The 20,017-nt window shown below is 45.6% G+C and overlaps 1 protein-coding gene across 1 annotated transcript; it reads right to left on the reverse strand.

The window, feature by feature from the left end:
- Positions 1–9,681: 9,681 nt before the first annotated feature.
- On the reverse strand, positions 9,682–18,530 carry LOC310712490 (phospholipase A2 inhibitor and Ly6/PLAUR domain-containing protein-like). The gene is made up of 5 exons (XM_083515608.1): positions 18,300–18,530; positions 16,181–16,282; positions 15,042–15,194; positions 13,252–13,401; positions 9,682–12,054 (listed from the first exon to the last, which is right to left on the reverse strand). The coding sequence occupies exons 1-5, from the start codon at positions 18,433–18,435 to the stop codon at positions 11,843–11,845; spliced, it is 753 nt and encodes a 250-aa protein (XP_083371734.1). The 5' UTR covers positions 18,436–18,530; the 3' UTR covers positions 9,682–11,842.
- Positions 18,531–20,017: the final 1,487 nt, after the last annotated feature.

Below are 20,017 nucleotides of genomic sequence, written 5' to 3' on the forward strand. Positions count from 1 at the left end.
AGAAGTGTTTCTAAAAGGTAAGGTGCTTTTCCAGCCAAAATGCCATCTTGCCCAGTTTTCACCTTCCAGTGATCTACTACATGCCTTCAGAAACATGAGTGCCCAAAACAATTATTCATGGGTAGGTAAGGGGGGGGGGGACACTGAAAGCTGGGGAGCACGACATTTCTGAGAGAGAGAGAGAGAGAGAGAGAGAGAGAGAGAGAGAGAGAGAGAGAGACTGTACTTCTACCCTAATATTCTTGGTTGTCGAAATACTACCCTAACTTTGCCATATGTCCAGAATTTCACAGACATAGCCAGAATACTGCAGTCGGAAGCAGTGTCTGGGCAGAAATTGCTTAAATGTCCAGAAAAATCTGGACATATGACACCTATGTCGGAAGTCTTGATTCTGTGAATTTCCAATAAAAGCTCAACAACTTTTTTCTCCAGATTTTCACTTTTTGAAATATGGCAACCCTATGCTAGACACATACTCTTTTTCCTTTTCCTTTTCAAGCAAAGCTGGGAATACGGGGCTCACTGTCCAGTGGATACCCTGGTCCAGGAAGGTCACACACAGGGCAGGAAGACATCATCCTTCTCCTAGATGTTTGTCTTGAGCACTTGGCCTTCAGATGTATGGTGCCTCTGAAACTAGGAGGTTACATTTAGCATCTAAATTTTAGCTCACATGGCTCAAAGCCACTGAGGAGCCTCTCCTCCAGGGATTGATCTAATTCTACTTTCATTCCTTCTAAGGCAGTACCACCACCAAACCTTGTGGCAGTGAATTTCAGAAAGTGCTTTATGAGTTGTTGTGCAAGAGGAAGCACTTCTTTCATCAGGCCTAAACAAATTGCTAATTATGTTAACTGGGTGCTGGACTGGTGGCTTTGCAGCTCCAACCCCACCAGTGCACCAGCATGGAACTGGCTCTGCCATTAGGCAAACGGAGGCAACTGCCTCAGGCAGCAGAAGTTCCAAAAGTGGCAGCTTCACAGGTGCCCCACCTGCCCTGCCTCCTCCACCACGAATGATCTAGCAAGCATGCAGTAACTTCGGCCATTTCAGCAGTATTGTACCTGAATTAGGCATCAGTGCTAGCAATGCTTTTCCACCCACAGCCAAGGCAGCCAAGCAGGGGGAGAAGCGGAGACAGTGGCAACAGGTATGGCGTCGCTAGAAGGGCAGGGCAAGGCGGTACTTCCCATGTCATCTCAAGTGAAGAAATGGGATGCACTGTCCCTAGCTCCTGCCCGGATATGTCCAGAAAGGCAGCTGTGCATGCTGCTCTTGTAAAATGGGGTACACAACTTGCATTTGAGTGCAGTACGTATAGAGGTGGTGTACTAACAAACACCAATTTTCTGTGTCATCAAGAGTGGCACATTTTCATACACACACCACCAATGGCCCCAGTCTCACCACTGCCTGCGGCATGTTGAGATTTAGTCAAGAAAGTCAAGAGAAGATCAACCAGCAGTAGAAAACAACCAAGGCAATAGCATTTTGCTGCTTACATGGCAGGCAACATAGCTACCTGGGTTGTTTAGATAGATAGTAGATCGATAGATAGATGATAGATAGATCCATGCAAAATATGCCTCCCAATGCTAGTCCTACTTGACTTAACCTTCCAGGGGTCCTTTGCCATTACCCCTTTTACCTACTATGAGTAGACCTTTGGAAGTTAGCGGACATGACTTAGGCTCATCCATTGCAATATACCGTATTTTTCGCTCTATAAGACGCACCAGACCACAAGACGCACCTAGTTTTTGGAGGAGGAAAACAAGAAAAAAAATATTCTGAATCTCAGAAGCCAGAACAACAAGAGGGATCGCTGCGCAGCGAAAGCAGCAATCCCTCTTGCTGTTCTGGCTCCTGTGATAGCTGTGCAGCCTGCATTCGCTCCATAAGACGCACACACATTTCCCCTTACTTTTTAGGAGGGAAAAAGTGAGTCTTATAGAGCAAAAAATACGGTATATACTCTGAATAGCACTTAGCTGAATACTGTATATTTCAGCCAACACCTTTAGAATTTACAGCAGATTACTCCCAGTCTATGATTCTATGATTTCCCCATCACCAAAGGCATCCACTCCAAAGCTAGCATGGAAATGTAAATGGAGAAAAAACACTAGCTCTTGTGTGCACCTCAGCTCTTCCTTTTGCTGTGGCAAGAACATTCTGTGCAAAGTTTTTAAACCCCCCCCCCCAGCATCAAATGATGGCACAGTTGATATTGTTAGGATTTTATCTACCCATGCTGCTCAGCAAGTAGCACTATGCTGTTTATAACATGTGAGTGTCTGAGAGTGTGAGACAGGAAGTCTCAGTAATGTTGGAGTTCTGTTGAAAGTTAGTTTCACTTCTGTGTGAGATGCTGTTCTGTACTGGTGCTGAGAGAGCACAGACATGCTGATGGATTCTTTGTATATAGAGTGTAAATTAAAGTAGTGATAGAGCTACTAATTGACTCTTTATTCTGCTATGAGATGCCAGAAGACGAGCATGCTCCTCTCAGGAGGGAGGGGTCGCTTATCACCGGTCTCTCTGGACTGAGGAAGATTTACAACCAGAGAGTGCCCACTGGAGAGACACCCCCCCCCCCCCGGTATCTTGGGAAGGTGGTGGCCTTCCCGAGTGTTTTTCCAAAAGATAGACAGACAGATAAATAGATAGATCCATGCAAAATATGCCTCCCAATGCTAGTCATACTGGACTTAACCGTCCAGGGGTCCTTTTCCATTACCCTTTTTACCTACTAAGAGTAGACCTTTTGAAGTTAGTGGACATGACTTAGGCTCATCCATTGCACTACACATACACACACACACACACACACACACACACACACACACAGTAGCACTTAGCTAAATACTGTATATTTCAGCCAACCTACCTTTAGAACTTACAGAAGGCTTAACAGATTACTACCAGTCTATGATTCTGTGATTCCCCATCACCAAAGGCATCCACTCAAAAGCTAGCATGGGAGTCCAAATGCGGAGGGTGGGACTAGCTCTTCCACGCACCTCAGCAATTTCTTTTGATAAAAGATCAGTCTGTGGCAAGAACATTTTGAGCAAAGTTTTTAACCCCCCTAGATTAGCATCAAACGATGGCCCAGTTAATATGTCATTCCATAGTACTGGTCTTTCATTGTGTCCCTAACAGCATAGTAGGAAAATGGGTGTGATCAATGATAGATAACTTACGTGGATCCGCAGAGGCAACTAAGAGTGGTGAAAGAAGGCAGAGCACAAGGAGAGGCATCATGGTGTCGTAAGGAAGGGCTAAGATCATTGCTGAGCTTGACTGCTTCTTGCACCCAGATTTATGTACACAGGGCATTTTATGGATGGGGCTCCTATGTCAACATTGAATGACTTGCTCCAATGAACTGCAGTAAAAGGATTGCTGTGCTGTGTAAATACCTGTAAGGCAAATGGGTGGAGATGCCCCTCTTATTGTATTGTGCAATATCTACCTGGGGTTCAAGGACTTTCTGGAACAACCGTTGGATTCAGACAACAAATCTGATGGCAAATGTGATGCATTTCTAACCGGTTTGTCACACACCTTACATATTATGACTCATTCCATTTATTCTCCCGCTCCTCTATGGAAACTGACAAACTGGAACGTGTCCAGAGGAGGGCAACCAAAATGGTCAAAGGCCTGGAAACGATGCCTTATGAGGAACAGCTAATGCAGCTGGGCATGTTTAGCCTGGAGAAGAGGAGGTTAAGGGGTGATATGATAGCCATGTTCAAATATATAAAAGGATGTCACATAGAGGAGGGAGAAAGGTTGTTTTCTGCTGCTCCAGAGAAGCGGACACGGAGCAATGGATCCAAACTACAAGAAAGAAAATTCCACCTAAACATTAGGAAGAACTTCCTGAAGTAAGAGCTGTTTGACAGTGGAATTTGCTGCCAAGGAGTGTGGTGGAGTCTTCTTCTTTGGAGGTCTTTAAGCAGAGGCTTGACAACCATATGTCAGGAGTGCTCTGATGGTGTTTCCTGCTTGGCAGGGGGTTGGACTCGATGGCCCTTGTGGTCTCTTCCAACTCTATGATTCTATGATTCTATGAAACACTGACTTTAAACAGTTGACTTATCCTTGAAACACTGTTCTGTTCCTGTATTGTTTGCTGTTTATTGCTGCATTCCAAAGCGATTTGAATATATTTTCCCTGCATTGGAGCACCTACCTCTACAATATTGCTATTGAAAGGAATCCTGCCTTTGTCGCGGTGTTCCCTGACAGCAATTTATTATGCTTATTATTTCTTGTTTAAGAACCTTTGCATAACTATGTATAAATTATATGTGGATGCTTATGATTTGTATATTTTGTAGTATGATCGAACTCATGATAATACATTATTATGTTGGAGCTGTATCTTTGGCAGAAGATGACAGAGACCATGAGGTGTAAAAATACTCAAACGGAGTTTTATTTACAAGCTTACAAGCATAAACACAAAGTGTGTGAGTGTCCTTTTGCAGGCAAAAACAAATCACAATCCATCTCCCTTTATACTCATAACCAGCTGTACCCTATCAGATCAGAAAACCACACCATAAACTAAAGAAACAGTTCTTAAAGTTACTTTTTCAGTTTCTTTGCAGAATGACTCCTAACATTTTAGCCACATGTTGAGTTTGGATTTGAGCAGATACCTCTATGGAGGCAGGCAAGGCAAGACGGCTCTTTTATTCTAACAAGCCTGCAAGGTAGATTAGGCTGAGAGTTTCATGGCTGAACCCAGGTTCATGTCTCCATGGGGCGGCACCTTGGATCCTGTGAGAAGCATCCAGGACACTGTAAGCCATTTGCCCTGGCCCCCAGTCGTGGCATTGAGAGCAAGCACAGAGACAGGGAAGAAACACCTCATCTCAGATCCATTTTCAGATTTTAGATAAAGATAGTTACCCATCCTCCAGTCATTCCCCTTTCGGCTTCTGTCACAATCCTCAAACATTTCACCAAAGGAGCAACCACCCAACCTTGCTTTGAATTTGCTTTAGGCAAAAATGCTTTGTACCTTTTGTGTTGTGCATTAAGAACATAAGAATGATGTGGGACTAGTCCAATAGCCCACCTAGTCCAGCATCCTGTTCTCACAGTGGTCGCACCAACACCTGTGGGAAACCTGCAAGCAGAAACTAAGCACAAGAGAACTCTCCCCTACTCTGGCTCCCAGTGTTGCATGCCACCCAGGAGTGTTGGCTTGGCCCCACAAACGTGGGTGCCTAGGGCTGTGGGTGCCATGCAACACCAAAATTTGTGGGTGCCCGGCCCCTTCATGGGGAATTTTGTGGGGGGTTGGGCAACCAGGTCCCCAGGAAGTGGACACCTATGATGCCACCCCAATCTCCTAGCGGTTCAAGATTCCTGTGGTTCCTGGCGCTTACCCAGGGTTCATGTTTCCTTTGGAATAATGGGCAGCAGAGGCGGTGGTGTCTTTATGATATTTGGGTTCTTTTTTGCACATATATACAACCTGAGCCTACAATGGAGGGATTCATAGCACTAACATGCCAAGCGGGTCTTGCTTCTCCCATTGCCACAGCCTTGGCATCAAAGAGAAACCAGGCATGGCTCTGTCTCTCTGGCTTCCGGGCCTGCTATTTTGCTTCCAGCTTCTAGCTCTCACACAACTCTGCCCTCTGCCATTTGTCTTTCTAACTACCAGCAAGTCAAGGGAGGGGGACCGAACCATTTGTCGCCTGGCACAGAGCCACTTCCTTTCTTACTTTAGGAGCCCATACTTAGAAGGCCATGGCCTCAAGCTAAGCAGGTCGTTCCAGGAATTGAATCTGTGCTGGATCCAGGAATTAGAAGGGGACTCAGGCATCCAACCTGCCAATGTTCAGCTTCAATGTGTCATATTTAACAGATAACTTGGGAAGACGGGTGAATTAATGCCACTGTACAGAAAGAAGCAAAGATCACCAGTGTTGAAGCAAAGATTGTTCAACATCAACTGGACTGGTTGTGTTGTTCGGATGCCTGATCATCGTCTTCCAAAGCAACTACTCTATTCCTGACTTAAGAATGGTCATCGTAAAAAAAAAGGAATTATAGGGACAGAACTACCCAAATTGTACAGAAACTTATTCATGTATGCTACTACAGCAGGAAGACTGTTGCTTGCCCCAAAATGGAAAGAATAAGAATTCCCAGCAAAAGAAGAATGGATACAAAAACTTATGGAATATGCAAAAATGGCGAAACTGACCGGAAAAATAAGAAAACAAGATAACAAACTTTTTATAAAAGAATGGAAACGGTTTATTGAATATTTACAAAAAATTGTAAACAGATCAGGACACTGGCAGGATTAATGTAATAACCTGCAGTTTCATAAAAGTATATAGTTAAAGTAGATGAATAAATGAACAAATTTTCATTTTTCCAATATTCCCTTCATCCAAGGCAAAAGAGTTAAGGGTAGGATGGGAGCTGTGTTGGTCTGATGCAGTCAAAATATATTAAAAATAAAAAAATTGTCTAGTAAGCTTTGGTCCGAAGAAGTGTGCATGCACGTGAAAGCTTATACCAAGAACAAACTTAGTTGGTCTCTAAGGTGCTACTGGACAATTTTTTTATTTTTTTGTATATTTGAACAAATTAAGTTAATTTGGATATGCAGAAAATATTAAAAATAAATTTAAGGAATCACAGAAAGTGGGGGGAAGAAAACCAAGTTTTAAAATGTTAAAATGACTGTAAAATTATTGAAATATATAAACCTGAAAATTATAATTTAAAAAATGGGAAGAATGGCTAGCATAATGCTGGTAGACAACAAAAGAAGTTTAAATATGCTCTCAAGGCAAATCATTAACCCTGCCTGCAGCATCAACATGTTCAGCCACAGATCAGAACAGGCTCTATGTACATATGACTACATATTAGAAATGTCTGCTTCCATTCACTCATGAGGACTAGAGAAACCTCTATTCGCATGCACCCAGCTTAACACCCAAAAGTCTGGGGAAGAGGTAGAGTTGCAATCCTGCTCCTACTGTTCACAATTAGCCCCTGCCCGCCCCCCAGGTTTTGAAGGTGAGAACATGACGGCTGTTAGGGTTGCCGTATGTCCAGAATTTCCCTGACACAGCTGGCAAGCTGCTGTCGGAAACTGTCCAGGCAGAAATTGGTTAAACATCCAGGGAAATCTGGCCAGGGAAAACACCTGCTGTCCGACATGATTATGAGATCAGCAGTTTGCTCTTCCAGCTTCTGCTTATCAGTCCACAGCAGTGCTGGCCATCCAAGTCTTGCTGAAATCCAGTCGCTATCAGCCCCAGCCAGTAAGGAATTGTGCGAGGTGTAATTCAGCAAAATCAAGAGGGGGCAGCATAGGGCAGTGTTTCCCAACCTTTTTTGGGCAAAGGCACACTTGTTTCATGAAAAAAATCTCGAGGCACACCACCATTACAGCCCCGTGATGTCAGCGCGCAGCGTCACGCCGGGAGGGACATGAATCGCTAGCAAATTACATAATCACCTCCTTGAGGGCTGGCTCATCTTCTCCGAAGGCAGAACCCCATTAATTAACAGCACAGACTCACACCATAGCCAAGACGAGGGGGGAAAACCTCAGTCATGCACAGTCATGCACATGTGGGGGCTAAATGAGGACGAAGACCGGGCAGAGAGCAGGGTTCAAATCACCCCACCTGGCCAGGACAATCCCTGGGTGCTCCCTTGGGCCACTCGCCTGACCCACCTCGCAGGGCTGTTGTTGCGAGGATAACACGGGGAGAACCACACGCGCCCCCGGGAGCTCCTTGGAGGAGAAAGCGGGCGATGAATGCAATGCACGAAATATATGAGAGGCGACCAGGTTTTGCAGGTGAGGGGCCCCCGCAAGCCTCCGCTTCCAACACCCGGCGCAACGATGCCGAAGTTTCCCCCCGGGCTCGGCTCGGGGAGCAGCGCTGCTCCCCCCGGCTCCCCTTCGCCCTCCCGGCTCTCTCTGCCGCCCACTGGGGACCCCCCTCACCTGCCAAGTCCGGAGCGCCGGTGGAAGTTGCATGCATGCATGCAGGGCGCCGCGTTGCCATTGCATTGCACTGCACTCCATGCAACGCCTGCACGCATGCATTGCCTTGCACGCCCGCCAAGGGGTCTCCCCGCGGTCCGATGCGTCCCCTCCGGTGCGGATGCAGCATTGCAAAAATAAAAAACCCCCGACGCAGCCCTACCTGGGGGGCAGCCTCCGCCTCCGCCGCTCCGCCTCCGCGGGGATCCCCGGGCTCCATCCTGCCGCCCAATCTCCGCGGGCGCGGAGCCCAAGGGCGAGGGGACTACGGATCCCGGCAGCCCCCGCGCCGGGGACGGAGGGGGAGAGGCCGGGTGCAGGGATGGAGGGACGGGTGGGCGAGCGAGTGAGTGAGTGGCAGCCGCCAAGCCTTGGCCGAGAGCCAGGAAGGGCCTCCCCGGAGGAGGAGGAGGAGGAGGAGGAGGGAGGCGCAGAGCGGGAGGGAGGGAGGGAACCCCAGGGGTCATCTAGTGACGGCGCCCCAATCGAAAATTTGACTTAAAAAAAAAAATCTTTCGAATTTTTAAATTTTTCCCGCGGCACACCAGGCAACATCTCGCGGCACACTAGTGTGCCGCGGAACAGTGGTTGGGAAACACTGGCATAGGGTATTCATCCCTGTCAATAGTTACTGAGCTGGTGTTTCTCCCTCTCTCCCTCCCTCCCTCTCTCTCCACTTGAATTTATTGCAGGGTTGGGAAACTTGATCAGGAGAATGGGCCAACTTTGATGGTGGGTGGGTGTGCTGCCCAACGATAAATCAGCTGATGTCCCCATGAGGTCAGGTGATCCATTTTTGCCCACATAGTATGAATTCAAACATGGAAGGCAGAGGCGCAGCATTTTGCAAAAGCTGATTGGTGCTTTGCAGTTTTCTGAGTTTATGGATCGCTCAGTTATCACCTTGCAGGTCTCAAAATCTTGGCAGGTTTTAAAAGTGAGAAAGTTGGAGTCCTCCTTGTTTTCTCTCCCCCAGCTGCTCTGTCTCTTTAGATTGCAGACTTGGAGCCCTTAGCTCCTCCCATAAACACTCTCACACAAAGTGCTTCTATCTTGTCCGGGTTCAACCTCAATCCCTTGACCACCATCCATCCTCCAACCGCCTCCATGCACTCAGCCAGGACATTCACTGCTCTCACTGGTGCCTACTATGAAGGGACCGGATACTTCTGAATCTGCTACTGTTCACCAGCTGGGCTCCACTCTCTGGTTTATGTCCTTGAGCTCTGCTCATGCCTCTTGCTTGACAAAATGGAGATGTGGATAGGAGCATAGGCATGGCTGGAATGGTAGTGGGACTTGCTTCTGATTTGGGGTTTTAGTTTCTTCATTTGTTTTAATTGAGATTCATCTCTTTTATATATAGAATAATCTTGGACAGACATAAGGAGTGTTGCTTTGCCCCAGACTGGCCAAATCACTTTTTGAATCAATACAAAGTTACATTAGGAAGAAACACAACATTTTCCTCTGTAGACTCACCCGTGCCACCCCACCCAACCATGCAAGAACCCTCTGACTGGGACCTCCCCTTAGTGCTAAAGCCTTCTTAAAACTCTTATTGACTGCCATCTGGAAGAAACAAATAGAACCGTTTTTGGACTGAATATTCTTTATTTTTATTTTTATTTAAATAATATTTATTAAATTTTCCATTTTAACATTCCAATCAAATCACATCTTATATTCCAAATTATACAAATTATTCAATAATTAAACAATCCAAATATTATGTCAAATTATAAATTTTTCGGGGAGACTTCCTCATGCTCTGAGGTCGGAGGGGATCTGATCATCTCATACTTCTACTGCTTCTCATATTCATTTCCAATGGTTCCCATAAGTCATTCTGATGTTAATCCTCATTATTTTCCACAGCCTCTGAGTTCTTCCAACAAGCAAGATAAATCAAACAATGTGTTTCTGTGTGGTTTTATAACCAGGATTCCCCCATATAGGTTCACAGCATCTCTTCACAGGCTGGTATTTCTGCCAAATCAGTCCAAGAATCCTCCCATTACATGCAAATGCAGATGTCCAGTCTATTCTGTCCAGATAAAATCCAATCAAGGCATCTGCCCTATACTTTTCCCAAACCAGTTGTTATTCAAACGTTAGCCTTTCCAGGGAAGGGTTTTAGTTAAAAATACAAACATAGAATATTGAAAACTCACCTCCCCCGTGACTATACACTTTAACAACAAACTGGTCTGCTCTTCCATCCATAATGGCGGCCTATTAAGACTGCGTCATAAATCCCGGGCAGTCATCCCAAGTTCTTCAGCATCTCTCCAGCTGTTAATGAGATATTGCTTCTATGCCAATATCATAAATCAAACCAGGAAATCTTTTTCTAACAAGCCAAAAGTCACAATCCTTAGTTTTTTGTTTAGAATAATTGTTGTCTCCACACAGTTGATGATTGTTAAACTCACTTTATATCAATAAATACCATACTTTTCAATCTCACTTGCTTCATAGTTAATCAAGTAGCCAAACCAGAAGTGATTTTGCAGAGTAACATAGTAAAACAAAGCATAATGAAAACAATAAGGCTCACCCCCCCCTTTTCCGTTCCATCATACCTCCACGCAAATAATAGTCCATCTTCCAATCAAATCCTTTTTTAGCACCTCAGTGGCTGGCAATTAGCAGAATATTTTCCCCATCATCGCTCAGAGCATGTCCATAATTTGAATCCAATTTTTCATCTTAAGAAATGGAGGTTTGTCGCTCACGGAGACAGCTTTGGAGAGTTGCCAAGAAACGCACTGTGCTATGCATCCAGCGCCCCCCGGCCCCTCATTCCTTCTGAATTTGGGGCCAGGTGTTGGGCAAACTGTGGATGAGACTACCCCCCCGAACCTGGGGGGGGGGTTGGGAGGCTGATTACACCCATCTTAACCTCTAATTACCAGTGCGAATTGCTGCAATGGAATTTCAGCCATCTTGGTGGCGACAAGCCAGAAGTCCCTGATTATTCTTTATTGGGCCTGCAATCTTTCATTCAGAAAACAGATGGGAACCCTGGAAAAAAAAACCTGGAGGAGGATGGGGAGGCATCGCGGTCCCCAAGTTGGGATGAGAGAGGAATTCAATTTTGTCTACATTTTAATGAGAAACTAACTCATTTGCACTTCCCAGATCAATACACAAACTAAAACTCAGCCTTCAAATTCCACATTTCTCAGAATTTTGCAATTTAGTTCATAAACCAAACGGTGTATACAAAAATGCATTTATGTGGAAAAAGTGCCAACAGTGCATATTTTGGTGATAATATCATATACAGTGGTACCTCAGGTTACAGACGCTTCAGGTTACAGACTCCGCTAACCCAGAAATAGTACCTCGGGTTAAGAACTTTGCTTCAGGATGAGAACAGAAATCGTGCAGTGGCAGCGGGAGGCCCCATTAGCTAAAGTGGTACCTCAGGTTAAGAACAGTTTCAGGTTAAGAACGGACCTCCGGAACGAATTAAGTCCTTAACCCGAGGTATCACTGTATACAAATACATTATATTAGGGAGAAATGCTAGCAAAACTCTATACTGGTTAAACTGCAATTACAAATTGTGTTTATTAGGAGAAATTTATGCTAAAATGTGGATTGATTTTCAATAGCTTTTTTTTAAAAAAAATGCAGATTGCTGTAGTATTGTGGAGAAAAGAATTTAAGATTTTTTTAAAATGAGAAACTTAAGAGCACTGATCTTGACAGATTTGTCCACTTGGGTGCCCAAAAGCACATGGCATGGATCCTACAAGTTGCCTGGCATGTAAAGAGAGCTCAGGAGAGAAACTTCATAAAGAGAATGCTGGAGATACTGGGTAGCAGGAGGAGGAAGGAACTCTTCCCCAGGATATGGTTGGTGCTGGACGATTTAGCATTCTCACAGGTTGCCTCTTTCACTGAGTAGCTGGTTCCATTAATGAGCACATTTTTGCCCTTGAATTCACATACGTTTCTTGTTCCACAACCCTTCAGGGTGAAGTTGGAACCTGCAAGTAGACATGGTTAATAGTCATTGGCAGTCTTATCCTCCGTGAATCTGTCCAATACTTTTTGAAAGCCATCCAAGATGGTGGCCATCATCACTACATCTTATAAGACCGAATCCCATCATTTAACTATGCACTAGGCGAAAAATGCTTATTTGTTTGTTTCTTTATAAATTTTATTTATAAATTTCGAAAAATAAAATACAACTAGTCAAACATTTTCCAACATGTATTCCCTTGGTAATCAACTTCTCTTCCACCCTTCCTTGGTTTCTTCAAATTATCTTTTGCTGCTGCATATTGTAATTATTCTATACCTTCTTTCCTCCACCTTATTATCTGAATAACTTTTACTGCTAAGCTTACTCCAAACCTGCTAGCATTTTAACATGTTTACAATATTTTTTAAAAAAATTATCTACAAACATTTCCCAATCTTCCTTGAAGGCTGTCTCGTCTTGTTCTCTAATTTTACTAGTTAAAATTGCTAATTCAGCATATTCCATCAATTTCAACTGCCACTCCTCTTTCATATGTACAGCATCCTCCCACCATTTTGGAGCATCTAGTACTCTCACTGCAGTGGTCACATACAGAAACAAATTCCTTTGATTCTTTGCTACATCTGGTCCAAATATTGCTAGAAGAAATGCTTCTCGTCTTTTTGGGAGAGGCCTCTTAAAATTTTTCCCATCTCATTGCGTATCATCTCCCAAAATCCTTTAGCTGCTCTACAATAGAAATGTGCCTTCTATTCCTTTACATGTACCTAATTCTGACTCATACAAGACTTCCTTATTTGGCCAATCTGAACGTTCCAACATTTAGCTTGATAATCTCATCTCAAGGTTCTACTCATTTGAAAATGACATGTGAAGGTGCCCAAATTCAACCCCTCACCCAAGACATTTAAGTGCACCAAAGGACAATGCACACAAGTCATTAGCACCTTATCATGGATACAATCCCTGCATGCTCTGGCACAGCACTTGTTCATTTCAATGATGTTTGCATCAGAGAACACCCTGGAAGATTGTTACTTGGGGTTCAGGGCAGCAGGTCTCTTGCTCTGCCACCTGAGGTGTCCATCTCATCTTGGCTCATGGTTGGTCCATCTCTGGATGCTCCAGAGGCAGCATTCCCCTCCCACCTGCTCCCTCTACCCCATGCAATCCCTCTTCCTCCCCTGCTAAGTACCATTCTTAGGGCCATAGTTCCCTGTTACGCTGATGCAAGTATTTTCCGCATCTGTGCATGAGACTTTTCCGCCTTTGCAGGGTTCCTGTGTCTCAGTGAAACATCCAGTTGAGCAAACCAGCCCATTCTTTCTCGAAGAAGCTGGAGGAACTAGGAAGCAAAGAAGAGAGAAGCAAGTGGTGTGGGGAATTTCTAAATAGGATTTTAAGAAAAGGCCTGATGGTTCCTTGAAAGGCCTGATTCACACACGCACCTGTAGCAGCCAGTGTGTTGGGGTGAAGCAAGTCTCCTAATGCTGGCAATTCTGCTGTTTACCTGTATGGAGCTTTGCCAAGCACCCATGCAACTGCCCTGTCTGATCCATCACATCACAATGGCTGCTACTGGTGTGTGCTAGAAGTGAGATGGGAAACAGCAGTCTTCTCTTGCACATGATGGAGCAGCAAAAGGATGCAGGAGGTTGGAGTTGTGTGAATGCAACAGCGGGAGCCCTGGACTGGCTCACCGTAGACCCACATCTTTCTGAACCCACCCTAGTCCCTTCCAGGCAGGCCGCAGAAACACCATTATTAGGAGGTCAGCTTCTCCCCACACAATCCTGTCCCACACTCAGAGTTCCTTCTTCTTACGCCAGGTGTGGGCAAACTTTGGCCCTCCAGATGTTGGTAAATTACCAACTTGCAACATCCTTTCCCATTGGCCATGCTTGTTGGGGCTGAGGGAAGGTGCAGTTAAGCAACACCTGGAGTGCCAGTGGTTCCCCACACATGTCTAATAACACCTGCTTGTTATGGATGCCGTTCCCAAATTGAGGGGGTAGTGGTGGTTGGCAACATGCAGGCACCCACAGCAGTGGCGGAGCTTCATTCTACAGAACCGGGGGCGGAGAGCAGGTGGGGGCATGACTGGTGTGCATCCCGGGGGTGTGGCACGCATCCTGGGGGCATGGTGCGCTACCCGCAGGGGCGTAGCACCCAGTGCAGGGGGGCAGCCGTGATTGCACACCACCGGGATCGTGGTGCCAGGAGCGGTGCGCTCCCCTGGCTCCCCCTCTTCCTCCATCAGTGACCCACAGAGACCTTTCCCCCACAAACACTTTATTTTGATGTTGTTTTCTTCTAACATTTTCTTTGTCAGAAAAATGAGGTCCAGAGATAACTTTCATCCCCCCTTACATTAGGATGAGAACAGGTAGAGGGACTAAAACTTCATACACTCCATGCTATTCCTACCAATTTCAAATGCAAATTGTGTATGGACTCAGCTACATTAGTAAGGAAAGAGAGTTTTATATTCGTTATTACACTGTGACACCAGTGGCACCATAGAGCAGAAAACTTTTCTACATGATTTTACGTAGAGTTTTTTTCGTTCGTTATAACAATTTCTAATTTCTTTTTGCAGTGTGTTCTTGAAACAATAACACTGCATTAGTGGCAGATTTATCCTGCATTCATTTGTTCAGTGATGCTTCCCCAGTTCTATTGCATCATTATCACTGGCTGGAGGGGCTGGCTATAGAGCAACAAAAGTGGGGAAAACATAAACCAATACATTTGTAGAATGAAAAGTTAAGGGGGTTCCACAGGAAGTAATGGGATGCACACTGATTGGAAATGAAGCCATGTGACTAGCCCACAACCTTTGCACACGCAAACATTATTGAAATGATTGAGACCACCCCAATAGCATCATGAGTAGAAATCAACCTGGATGCACCAGGAAAATGACCTTTGGAGGGACCCTGATTTGCAATTCTGTTGTCAGAGAGGGGGCAGATGACGACTTACCTTCCCATTTTAAGTTTGCATTGCAGTCAGCTGTGGTACAGCAAGCCGAGGTGTATCGCAGATATGCATTATCTCCTATGGTGACGGTGAAAGCATTGGCACAAGAATCATCACTTCTCCCACATTTATAGAATGTTGTACTATACGTGACCCCTGTTTACCGGAAGAGGGAAAAGACAAACAACACGTCAAGAGACCCCATTCCCCAGAATTCTTCTATATTGTCTCTACTCTGCCTTGTCCTTCCACCTTGGTTCCAAGTTCTCCCAAGGGAATATGGCTTCCCAGAGTATAAGAGCCTCTAGATCAGACCAGAACTCAGCATAATCATAGCAACATAGGAGCATCTGCTTTCAGTGACCAAGGTACCAGGTTCAATCCCACCTTCTCAAGGTAGAGCTGGGGAAAAGGCTTCCTGTTTGGAACTTTAGAGAGCCTCTGTCAGTCAATGCGGACACTACTGAACTGGATAGACCAGTGGTCTGCCTCAGCGTAAAACAGCTTCTTATATTTCTGTCAACGCAACAAGTCATTACTTGTTACTAGGTGCATTGTAGTGTATTTTTAAGTAAAGGGATTTGTGCCATTGGCATGCATGTATAATACACAGGCCTGAGCCATCATTACCATCCAGCAGGTGGAACCAAAAACCACCTTAGGCATAACTGCCTCCCTAAATAGCACCCCTACTAGAGGCAAGACCAGTGGCATAGCGTGGGGGGACCAGAGAGGCAGGTGCAAAATTATGCAGACAGGCTCCAGCTTCCTCAGGGATCCCCACCTTGCCTAAGTGAAGACAGCAAAGCAGCCCGGTCCTCAGGAACTGGGTGTGGGTGGAGGGAGGCTAGCACAGTACGGCACGGCACTCTTCTTCACAAGCATCGGGGGAGCCGCCCACCAAGAGCTGAGTTGTGTGGGCAGGCAAGTGGTGTCGTACGGCCCCATTTGGCTCCAATGAGGCATCGGCTGCTTGCCTGCCCCGGGTGCCAGCAACCCACGGCACACCACTGGGCAAGCCATCGTCCCTGTCGATTGTCATGCTGATTCCTGATCATTCTCAAAGCCTCCAGGAGGAACCACATGATGCCAAATAGTTGTCAGGCTTCCCTGCCCCTCTCCTTCTCCCAACGCTTCCTTACCAGTCAGTGCGTTCTCGTTCTTGATGGTCACACAGGCGTCGTAAGGATTTTTACAATCTGTCGGAGCTTGGGTAGCATTATAGCCTTGTATACACTTCAAGGCTGCTGGAAGACGAGAGAAGGACATCATACAACTATGGGACTGAAGCACCCTCAGGCATTGAACAAAATGGGGAAAAGCCTATGTCCCATTCAGTGCGTAATGCTGGCTGTGCACAGCATATTCCCAAGAGTACACACCACAATGTGAAATGTGTCCTCGTTCAGACATTGGCTGCGTACACACCATGCATTTATAGTGTACTTAAAGCACTTGACCTCCACCCAAAAACCTGGGAACTGTACTTCACCCCTCACAGAACAACAGTACCCAGAACCCTAGACGAATTGCAGTTCCCGTGATTCTTTGGTGGAAACAAGGTGATTTACATTTGTGGAATTATAATGTACAAATTTTAATAGAAACTTTTATAAAGTAAGGTGCTTATCCAGCCAAAATGCCATCTTTTCAGTGATCTACTACAAGCCTTCCGAAACATGGCTGCCCACAAGAATTATTCATGGGTATGTAGAGGAAAGAAAACACTGAAAGCAGGGGAGCACAACAGTTTCTCACACCCTCCCCCCGAGAGAGAGAGAGAGAGAGAGAGAGAGAGAGAGAGAGAGAGAGAGAGACTGTTCTTCTTGCCAAATATTCTTGGTTCTTGAAATGCTAGACTAGGGTTGCCACACGTCCGGAATTTCCTTAAAAGCCAGAAATGGCTCAACAACTTTTGTATCCAGATTTTCACTTTTTGAAATATGGCAACCCTACGCTAGACATATACTCTTTTTCCTCTTCTTTTTCAAGCATGGGAGGGACAGCCATGCCCCTCGCTGTTCTGTGGATGCCCTGGTCCAGGAAGGTTACACACAGGGCAGGAAGACATCACCCTTCTCCTAGATGTTTGTCTTGCGCACTTGGCTTACAGAGGTATGGTGCCTCCGAAATCAGAAGGTTACATCTAGCATTTAAATTTTAGCTCACATGACTCAGAGCCGCTGAGGAGTCTCTCCTTCAGGGATTGATCTAATTCTGTTTTCATTCCATCTAAGGCGGTACCACCATCAAACCTTGTGGCAGTAAATTTTAAGAGGTGCTTATGAGTTGTTGTGCAAGAAGAAGCACTTCTTTTCTCAGACCTAAACTAGTTGTTAATTGTCTTAATTGGGTGCTGTGGCTGTGCAGCGCCAACCCAGCAGTGCACCAGCATGGAACTGGCTCTGCCATTAGGCAAACTGAGGCAATTGCCTCAGGCGGCAGAAGTCCCCAAGGCAGCAGCTTCACAGGTGCCCCACCTGCCCTGCCTCCTCCACCACTGGTGCAGAAGAAATGCTGACACCGGTGGCAATAGATAGGTAGGTAGGTAGGTAGGTAGAGTGCTTTTTTCTTTTTAAAAAAGGTTTAGGTACTCTCATTTTGACCCAAGAAAATCACCATTTTATAGTTCAAATCGGGGGAAATAAATACAGTAAATGGACAAAACTACAAAGATTCACAAAATGTTTAGGGGTATACGTATCCCTGCATCCCCCCAGAAAAAAGCACTGGATAGATAGATAGACAGACAGATAGAATAGATATATCCATGCAAAATATGCCTCCCAATGCTAGTCCTACTGGACTTAACTGTCCAGGGGTCCTTTTCCATTACCCCTTTTACCTACTAAGAGTAGACCTTTTGAAGTTAGTGGACATGACTTAGGCTCATCCATTGCACTACACACACACACACACACACACACACACACACACACACACTAGAACTTAGCTAAATACTGTATATTTCAGCCAACCTACCTTTAGAACTTACAGCAGGCTTAACAGATTACTACCAGTCTATGATTCTGTGATTCCCCATCACCAAATGCATCCACTCAAAAGCTAGCATGGGAGTCCAAATGCAGGGACTGATAAAAGATCAGTCTGTGGCAAGAACATTTTGAGCAAAGTTTTTAACCCCCCTAGATTAGCATCAAACGATGGCCCATTTAATATGTCATTCCATAGTACAGGTCTTTCATTCTGTCCCTAACAGCATAGTAGGAAAATGGGTGTGATCAATGATAAATAACTTACGTGGATCTGCAGAGGCAACTAAGAGTGGCGAAAGAAGGCAGAGCACAAGGAGAGGCATCATGGTGTCGTAAGGAAGGGCTAAGATCATTGCTGAGCTTGAGTGCTTCTTGCGCCCAGATTTATGTGCACAGGGCATTTTATAGATGGGGCTCCTATGTCAACATTGAATGACTTGCTCCAATGAACTGCAGTAAAAGGATTGCTGTGCTGTGTAAATACCTGTAAAGCAAATGGGTGCAGATGTCCCTCTTATAGTGTTGGGCAGTGTCTACCTGGGGTTCGAGGACTTCCTGGAACAATCAGTAGATTCAGACAACAAATCTGATTGCAAACATGATGCATTCCTACCTGTTTCACACACATCTTACATATTATGACCCATTCCATTTATTCCCCTGCTCCTCTATGGATTCTCAATCAGGCAGGCACGACCGCTCTTTTATTCTAACAACCACCCTGCAAGGTAGGCTAGGCTGAGAGGTAGTGTGTAGCCCAAAGTAGTTTCACCCTGGCAGTTTCATGGTTGAGTGGTGATCTGAACCCAGGTCTTCCTAATCCCACCATACTGTTGGTTCTTGCTTGCTATGCAAAATCATGTATCTGCATTTGAAACATTGACTTGTCCCAAACATTTCCTAATTTGTATATCTTCTCTGCTATGGATAGGCTAGGAAAACTCAGCGGTAGCCAGTGTTGTTCTCCAGATCTAGTTAGACTCCAATTCCCTTCAGCTCCAGCCAGGATGGGAGTTGTAGTCCCACATCAGGAGAGCCACAGAATAGCCACCACTGCCACAAAGGTAGCATTTTTAGGTCATTGTCAGGCTTGAGGAATTCTCTCCCTCCCCTGGTGACTTCAAGAAGCAGGGAGGAAACGTGAAAGGTTTTTCTTATGATTTTATTCAGTCCTTATGGTGAGAGATAAAGAATCCAGACATCCCTCAATGATGGAATTGCTCACTCTGGCTCCTCCCCCAACCTCCTCTGACTTCTCTCCCAACAGCATCTGACCCTACAGTGGCCCCCCGTGGTCAAATGTCTCTTCGTCCATTGCTCTTGCACTCTTAACAAATGTCAAGTTCTAGAGGATGGTGGCTCATCTATGCTGTCTAAAGACGTGTCAGCTGGCTGCACACCTCCCCTCTCCTTCTCCTAACACCTCGTAACTCAGCTGCGTGCCTGTCTCTGATCTGTTATCTCCCTCAGAGTTCTGCTGTAATTCAATACTGTCTCTCTTCTCTGGAAGTTACAAGAGAAGGGGTGTGTACATGATCTCCACCATTCCTCTTCCTCTTCAGTCCAGTCCCTGTAGGTCATAGACATCCAAGACCTGGTAATGATGGTTCCTGGTGTGTTTCCCTGGAAAAGTATTCTACAGTCAGGAAGCCACCACTGGAAAAAGCCTGTTCTCATGCTGCCATCCTGCACACCTCCCTCAGAGGTGGCCTAGAGAGAAGGGGCTTGTGTGCTGGGCCCAGGGGTAACCCGAGTAACCGCAGTCCAGGTACGGTCCGGAATCCAAGGGTTCCGCAAGGAGTCAGTCCAACAGAGCCAAGGCAGGACACGAGGCAGTAATCCAGGCAAGGTCAGGCACAGGATCACAGGCAGTTTCTGGCAAACAGCAACATTGCTCCCACAACCTGGGGCGGGGTCCACCAGCCTTTTATCTCTGTTGGGGTAACGGCCGGTCCTGATCCCCTGGTGACTCACCTCCCTGTC

This window comes from Podarcis liolepis (genome assembly GCF_965112155.1).
Source record: "Podarcis liolepis genome assembly, chromosome: 7".
Lineage (NCBI taxonomy): Eukaryota > Metazoa > Chordata > Lepidosauria > Squamata > Lacertidae > Podarcis > Podarcis liolepis.